Here is an 8,528-nt window from a genome sequence, read left to right as displayed (position 1 = left end):
AAAAAGATCATAATTATATATTTCTTTGTGTATAAAAACAGGCGTGGGGAAAAAAGGCAGAGGTTGTGGAGATGAGAACGGGACAAAAGGTAGGGCAAGCTGTCACTCAATCTGATCGACTGCCTGTGTTGGCCAATGAACGTCTGATGCTGCTTCCGGGTGTCCGTTATTTGTCCAATGGGTGGGTGGTGGGCGGGCTCTGTGTAGGGACGTTGCTGGAGTCAGTGAATGCTGTCAGTGCCGCCGAGTGAGTGCACTCTTTCGGGCAAGCTAACAGAGAAGCCCCACTAACTGCTATAGAAATAGCATTGGACTTTATATGTCAGCAAAGTAATAAATACCATTTGAGTTACATATTGTAATTCAGTATATATATATATATATAGTTTAAAACGAGAGCAAAATGCAGAGAGAGAAATATTTGCCAGAGCTGATGGCAGAGAAAGATACTCTGGACCCATCTTTTGTTCATGCTGCACGTCTGCTGACTGAAGGTAAGTTGCGTTGTCGACAATTGAATGTGTGTTGTGTGCTTTACTTGTTCCGCTGTCAGATGCTTTAATGATCCACATCTTTGTATTTTGATCTGCAAAATTGCTATCCCCAAAAAATAAACCAGAAGCCTCCTTCCGAGTGACCTAGAAACGTATGTATGTGTGTGGTGATGGAGTGTTACTCTGGTGTATGTCTGGGGTGCTGCCTCATAAATCATCCTTTTATACAAATCCTTTTCAGTTGTTTCATCTTCAGTTGTTGGTAACAGGTGTTGCTGCAGGCTAAAGTGAGCTGTGTCCTGGCTCCGGCGTTGGTAATAGCTGTCTCTGTGTGCTTAGATATATAGGTGAGAGTTAGCAATGACCAATACTTCATCTTCAAGTATGGGTATGTGTCTTGGAATGTGTGTCTGTGTGTATATGTGTAAGGAGGTGTGCCTGCGTGAACCCGAGTATGTGTTTGTATGTCCGTGAGCATGCATGTGTGTGCTTGAGTATATATCTTTGTAAGTTTGTGTCTGTAAGTGTGTCCCTGTGTCTGAAAATATATGTCTGTGCATCTGTGTACCTGTGTCTGTGTGCCTGAGTGTATGCGTGCCAGTAAGTGTGTACCTGTGTCTGAGAACATATCTTGTCTGTGTATCTGAGTATATGCATGTCTTTAAGTTTGTATGTGTTTGAAAATATATTTTACTGTGTCTGTCAGAGTATACCTGTATCCCTCTGAATATGTGTCAGTGAATACATATCTGTATGCTTTGTGAGTGTGTCTACGTATGTAGATCAGTACAAGCATAGCTCAGTGCTAAGGATTCAACATTTATTCCATAAATGAAGGAAGGTTATGAATTTTGTAACTTAAAGATTCAAAATCTGGATAATATGTGAGAGAAGATTTTGAGTTTTACTTGGTGCAAATACATTGTATTTTGTAATTTTTTTCAATGAGCTCAGTTATTCAATGTGTCTTAAAACATTGATGAAACCAGCCCAAGCCTATGTGCCGCGCTTGGTTGACAGTGTATAATATATATGGGCTGGAAGCATCAAATTGAGTGCCAGCTCTAAGCTACAGGGGGCAGCAGAGCGACGTGCAAACCAGGCGGAGAGTTCAGGTTCGGGGATCAAAGGCAGACTCCACCGCACCCTCCCCCCGCCCCCAACGCGCAACTCCCAAATTCCCCCTACCAAAATAATCCATCTTTTACGAATATTGTCCTTCAGTTGTGTGCCGGTTAAAGTTTATTTCACATTTTGAGATAGCTAGGGTTTCCTTTACAAGAGAATTTGCAGGGAAGTGGCATCTCTCTCTCTCCCACCAATGTCTTGTGAATAATTCTTGGAAGCAGGTAGTGTTGGTCATTGTTACTGACCACTGCCAGTGATTGAAGGATATGACTGACCTGTTACAATTAGGGCAGGTGTTGGGTATGGGGACTACAGAATGGGGTTGAGAGCTGGGCAGTCACTGTGATTAGCAAAACTGTAGCTTTGATTATCAACTAGGTGTTTAGAAAAAGACTTAGAAAAACCTGGGAAGATGCTAAAAGGAAATTCCTGAGGATGATGTAAAAACTAAGAGGTCATATTTATTGGAGTTGGCTGAGAAAACTGGATTCTTTTCTCTAGAAAAGCTATTAAGCTTATTTTGTATCATGCAGTCCTCTACTAGCTGCTTGTCTGTTTTCAACAATATTAAAGTGAACTATATTTGTCAAATATGTATCTTTGTTTTGTGAAGACCTCAAAGAGTACTGAATTTTACAAATCGGCAACTGGTTTTGATTCCCAGTCAGCATCTTTTGCAAATTGCTAAAGTACAGTGCAGATTTATTTTCCAGCTTCAAATGTATAAAAGCTGTTACAAAAGTAATGTCAGCAGTAGTTCAGAAAGACGAAGTAACACAATCACAACTTCACAAACTCAGGATGACTGTAGATAGAAACTTTTTTTCTCTCTGAGCTGAACTTGAGGATTCTGAGGGTCAAATCTCACCAGTAAATGCAACAGAAACATTTAGTTGGTTTTAAAATCTTTACACCACTTTGTTTTGTTTGGTTCCATTGATTGAAGGGTTGAGAATGAGAGGGCATCAATTTAAAATGATTGGTGAAAGAAGCAGCAGTGCAGGGGGAAGATCTGCCATGCAGAGAGTCACCTAGAGTCACAGTCATAGTCATATAGAACGAAAAAGACCTTTCAGTCCAACTTATTCACCCAGACCAGACATCCCAATCTGATCTAGTCCCATTTGCCAACATTTGACCATATCGCTCTAAACCCTTTCTATTCACATACCAATTCAGATGCCTTTTAAATGTTGTAATTGTAGCCGCCACCACCACTTCTCTGGTGGCACATTCCATACACCACCTTGCAGCACTTTCTGCATGAAAAACGTACCTCTCATGTTCTTTTTAAATCTTTCCCCTGTCATCTTAAACCTATGCCCTGTAGTTTTGGACTCCACCGCCCTCGGAAAAAGATCTTGGAATTCATCCTATCCATGTCCTCATGATTTTAAACACCTCTATAAGGTCACCCCTCAACCTCCGAGGCTCCACGGGGAGAAGCCTCAGGCTATTCAGCCTCTCTCCAATAACTCAAACCCTCCAGTCCTGGCAACATCCCTGTAAATATTTTCTATATGTTCTGAAGTTTAACAACATCCATCCAGAAGGCTGTCTAGAATTGACTTGTTATGATTTTGGAATACGCTGCCTAAGATTGCCAATGGAGGCAGATTCAGACACACTTTCAAAATGGAATTGCATAATCACCAATTGGCAGTGTGAATCAGATTGATGTCAAGATTAGAGTGTGCTGGAAAAGCACAGTAGGCCAGGCAGGAATTCCTGATGGAGGGCTTTTGCCCAAAATGTCAATTTTCCTGCTCCTTGAATGCTGCCTGACCACCAATCTTGACTCTAATCTCTAGTATCTGCAGTACCCACTTTCACCACTGAATCAGATTGATATCAATCAACTGGGTTCAATACCTGTTCCGGATGCGAGAGATTCGAGATCTGGCTCCTTGCCTTAGTCAGGGTGGAAATCACAGTGCTGTGAGGTAGACAGAGGACTCGGGAAAAATAAAAATACATGTAACAAAGGTACTTCCACTTGTGGAGAAGCTTGAAACAAAAATCTGTAAGATATAACCATTAAATCAGCGAGACAATTTAAGAGAAACCTTTTTACCCAGACAATGATGTGATTATGGAATATGCTTCAATAAGGAGCAAATGAATGAATAAGAAATATGTTTAAGGGAAGGTCAAACTGAGAGATATTTGATTAGTGGTCATGTCACCAGACTAGTAACCCAAAGCAAATACTTCTGGGACACCATGGTGAAATTTAAATTCCGTGAATAAAGCTAGAGTATAAAACTCATCTTAGTTTTCAGTTTTTGAGAAGATTTGGAGCTCAGTGTGTGGTTCAGGTTGTAGAAATATTGTAATCCTACAGGCAGACAAAGGGCGCATGGCCGTGATCCTGAACAGAACACAATACATTGACAAAGTAAACACACTACTCGCAGATACCAATACTTACCAACAGGTGGCGATGGACCCGGCTCCACAGCTAGAAAACCGTACTACAGCATCACTGAAGAAACTCCACTAGACTGGTGAAATGAACAAAACAGACCTCCAAAGAATGAAACCTGAAGGATCCAACACACCCCATTTCTACAGATCACCAAAAGTACACAAACCTGTGCCCCCCCCCCCCCAAGACCCATAGTCTTACTTTCCAGCACATCGACATAGAGACTAGCAAAGGAACTTCACCATAATCTGAAATACCGAGTAGAAGACTCATGCCTTTCTATCCAATCCACCCAGGAATTCCTGAACATCATCAAAGACACCAAGGTAGAGGACGACGAGGTCGTGGTCCCCTTCGATGTATTCACATCAGTAAACATCACACTGGCCAAAGAAACACTGGCCGCACTACTAGACGAACCAAGGAAAAGAACACTAGACAGAACCAACTCCATCAGCAAGGACAGCATCCCCAAACTAGTAGACCTGTGCCTCAGAAACCACTTCACCTTCAATGACAAGACCTACAAACAAATCAACAGGACACCCATGGGATCACCAATTCTTGGCAGAAGCAGTTATGTAGAGTTTGGAATGAACAGCCATCCCCATAATCCAGCCCATGCTTTGAGCCTGCTATGTGATGACACCTTTGTCAGCACGAAACAGAACAAATTATAAGAAACCCACAAACACATAAGCAACATCCTTACTAGTATGAGTTTCACCAAAGAGGAAAAGAACAACAACACACTCCCCTTCTTAGATGTCACAATAGAATGAAACACCAATGGAGAGCCGCAGACCAGCATCTACAAGAAAGCGACACACACAGACTAGACACTGAATTACAGGAGCAATATCCCAAGGCCCACAAACAGAGATGCGTCAGGACATTATTTAAATGAGCCACAACACACTGCAGCACCCAGGAACTAAAAGAAGCTGATAAGCACAGTCAGCTGATTCCTCCACAACAGACCTAAACAAGAAGACAGAACAAGTCCAGAGACTTTAGCCACCCTGCCATACATTAAAGACATCTTGGAGATGATGACCAGACTACTCCGGCTGCTAGGCATCATGGTAGTCCACAAACCTACCACCACACTGAAACAGATCCTGATGAATTTAAAGGACCCCATACCTACAACCAGCAGAATGAACTTCATATTCAAAATACCCTGCAAGGACTGCAACAAACATTACATTGGATAGACGGCAGGAAACTAGCCACAAGGATACATGAGCACCAACTAGCCATCAAAAGACACGACCAACTATCATTAGTATCCATACACACAGACCATGAGGGGCACCGGTTCAACTGGAACAATACATCCATCCTAGGACAGGCTAAACAAAGACATGCATGGGAATGTTTACAGGCCTGGCATTCAAACCAGAACTCCATCAACAAGCATATTGATTTGGACTCTGTTTCCCAACCTCTCAGAGAAAGAACCAGAAGTGATATCACCCACCACAACATACCAAGACACCTAAATAGAAAGCGGTACAGAACTCCAACACTTCAACAAGGCTCACTGAGGATGTTACCTAGCATGGTGATGAAACATTTGAGAACAAATCTAACAGCTTTGTGAGCAAATCTACAACTGAACTCATCTTAGTGATGGTAATCATGACAACTATTATCCGTTGTCATAACAAGTCAACTAGTTTATTAATATCCTTTAGGGAAAGACTCTTACCTGGTCTGACCTGCATCTAACTCCAGAGTGACAACAATGTGTTTGACTATTAATTGTCCACATAGGTCACTGAGAGATGTCCACATCCCATTAAAACAATAGTAAAAAGATAGAACACAATGTTAATCGGATTAGATGGTGTAATGGCTTATTTCTCTTCTACAAACTCAATGTCATTCAGTGAAACCAATCATAACAATTATTTATTGATTGAAATGTAATGTTTCAAACTGGTGCTAAAGGATAAGCTCCCTCCTCAAGGACCCAATATGTGACTGTTCTAAGTTTGAGGAATGCTTTATTCCAATCAGTGCATCTTGTCCTAGTTCAGTTTTGAATTGAGAAAGAAATCTGATAATAAGTCATTTAATATTTCATGGCATATCATTCTTTTTACATTATTTTAATTGAAAGTTTTTCACTGTTGAAATAAAGTTACCTTCATTCAAGGTGTAAGCCAATATATGAAGGATTGCTTTCAGGCAAGACTTTAATCTTTGTATAGATTTTAAAAGATTTTTCTCCCTCAGGTCAACACACCATATCTTGTGCCAGCAATGCCTCCAGAAGCAGATCAAACAATCAAGAGGGTTAAAGAAATTAGAATAGTTCACAGCACTTTACAGAGAGGATGAATCATTCCTAATCCAGGATGAAATCTGCTAGGCTGGGCAATTGTAGTAAACAACACTCATTTGCTGTGCTTTAGTTATAGCTCTCTTGTCTTAAGTCAGAAGATTGTTCATTTTAGAACTACTTGGGAGACATAAGCAGCACATGTATGCTGAAACTCCAGTCCAGGTCTGCAGGAATGCTACACTGTTGAAGCTGTTAGCTTTCAGATGAGGTGTTAAACTGAGGTCTCACTTGCCCTCTATGAAGAATAAGAAATCCCACTGTACTCTGTGGAAAAAGAGTGGTGAGCTATCCTCCATGCCCTGAATCAAAAGTGCTCAAAATAGATGATCTAGTCATTATCACATTGCTTTTTGAGGGAGTTTGCTATGCACAAATTGGCAGCTATGTTACCTACATTGACTGTAAGTGATCATACTTCACAAAGTAGTTCATTGGCTGTGAAGTACTTTGGAGCTTTTGGACGATGTGAGAGTCTCCACATAAATGTCAATCTTCCTTTCTAAGTCAGTTATGTGGAGAACAATATTAATGAGTTGGGTAACATAGCAAGTATGTATGGTAAATACCATTTTCCATGGAGTTTTAATGTTTTATATTTCAATGTTTCCTTGTTCACTTCAAGTATAGGAGCAATGTAGCTCTTGAAGAAGACAAATAATCATTTTGCATTAAATTTAAAATGCAGATCTAGACAGTAGATTCATATGCTGCTTCAGTAAGTAATATTCGTATTCTGTGTATATTTACAAGAATGGCAAATAGTTAAGAAGGCAAAAGAAATGTTGACCATTATCGCAAGGGGAATGGAGTACAGAAGTAGGGAAGTCTCACTACAACTGTCCAGGGTATGTTAAGACAGAAATGTGGACAGTTTTGGTTTCCATACTTTAAGGAAGGACATATTTGCATTGGAAGGAGTTCAGAGAAGTTTCACTTGGCTGATTTCTGGGATGAAGGAATCATATTATAAAGAAGGGTTGAACAGTTTAGGTCTGTACACACTAGAGTCTTGAAGAAAAAGAGGAAACTTATTGAAACATATCTAATTCTGAGGGGATTTGACCAGGTATGTGCCGAGAGGATTTTTCCTCAGTAGAAGATGCATGATTGAATATATTAAAAGCTGAGTTAGACAGATTTTTGATTGGCAGGCGGGTCAGAGATTATATTGGAGATGAGGGTGGAGGGGCGGTGAAATGGAGGCAGAGCCACAACCAGACTGGCCATGATCTTATTTAATGGCAGAATACTCTCAAAGACCAAATAGCTTACTCTCACCGATTTTCTAATTATCTGAATGCTCTTAAGTACTCAGACCTTTTTATTGTGGCTTCACTTCAGGAGCAGTCTATGTTTTCATAGTTGTTGGAGTACAGGGATAGGCCATTTTTAATAATGACCATTCAATTGACAGTTCATAGCCTCAGCTACATTTTTCCACCCACATCTCAGCTTTAAAAATCTGGATAAAGCACTGTATTGATATCCTTCTGGATAAGAATTTCAAATTTTTACTTTGCGTGAAGATTGGTTTGAGAGTTCTGTTCAGGATAGAATGGCTTGTATTTCAGATTGGGTCCTCCCTTGTTCGGGGTTAATTTACTCATAGTAATTTCTCCATGTTTACCTGTTGAATCCCTCAATCAAATTAAACACCTCAACTAAATTCACCCATGTCCCCCACCCCCGACACACACACACACACACACTACATGACCTTGTAAAGCAAAATGAATACAAGTCAACAGATTTCACTATTTGAACTCTGACATAAGTACCCTTCTACCGACACTCTCATTCGTTTGGCCGAGCTGGTCCTCACCCTTAACAATTTCTCCTTCGAATCCTCCCACTACCTCCAGACCAAAGGGGTAGCTATGGGCACATGTATGGGCCCCAGCTATGCCTGTCTCTTTGTTGGCTATGGAGAACAGTCAATCTTCCGTAATTACACTGGCACCACTCCCCACCTCTTCCTCCGCTACATTGATGACTGCATTGGCGCCACCTCGTGTTCCCGTGAGGAGGTTGAGCAATTCATCAACTTCACCAACACATTCCATCCTGACCTTAAATTTACCTGGACCATCTCTGACACCTCCCTCCCTTCCTGGACCTCTCCATC

The 8,528-nt window shown here is 41.0% G+C and overlaps 1 protein-coding gene across 4 annotated transcripts in view; it reads left to right on the top strand.

Moving 5' to 3' along the window:
- Positions 1–220: 220 nt before the first annotated feature.
- The window catches only part of khdrbs2 (KH domain containing, RNA binding, signal transduction associated 2), a 584,244-nt gene continuing 575,936 nt past the window's right edge, over positions 221–8,528 (top strand). For all 4 annotated transcript variants that reach the window (XM_043681438.1, XM_043681448.1, XM_043681427.1 and 1 more), the window contains exon 1: positions 221–494. In XM_043681438.1, coding sequence (XP_043537373.1) covers positions 404–494 — 91 coding nt within the window. In that variant the 5' untranslated portion in view covers positions 221–403. The remainder of the gene's footprint in view (positions 495–8,528) is intronic.

This window comes from Chiloscyllium plagiosum, chromosome 3 (assembly GCF_004010195.1).
Source record: "Chiloscyllium plagiosum isolate BGI_BamShark_2017 chromosome 3, ASM401019v2, whole genome shotgun sequence".
NCBI classification, from domain to species: Eukaryota; Metazoa; Chordata; class Chondrichthyes; order Orectolobiformes; family Hemiscylliidae; genus Chiloscyllium; species Chiloscyllium plagiosum.
Note: the sequence above shows the minus strand (reverse complement) of the source record. Positions and strands in the feature narration are given on the sequence as shown.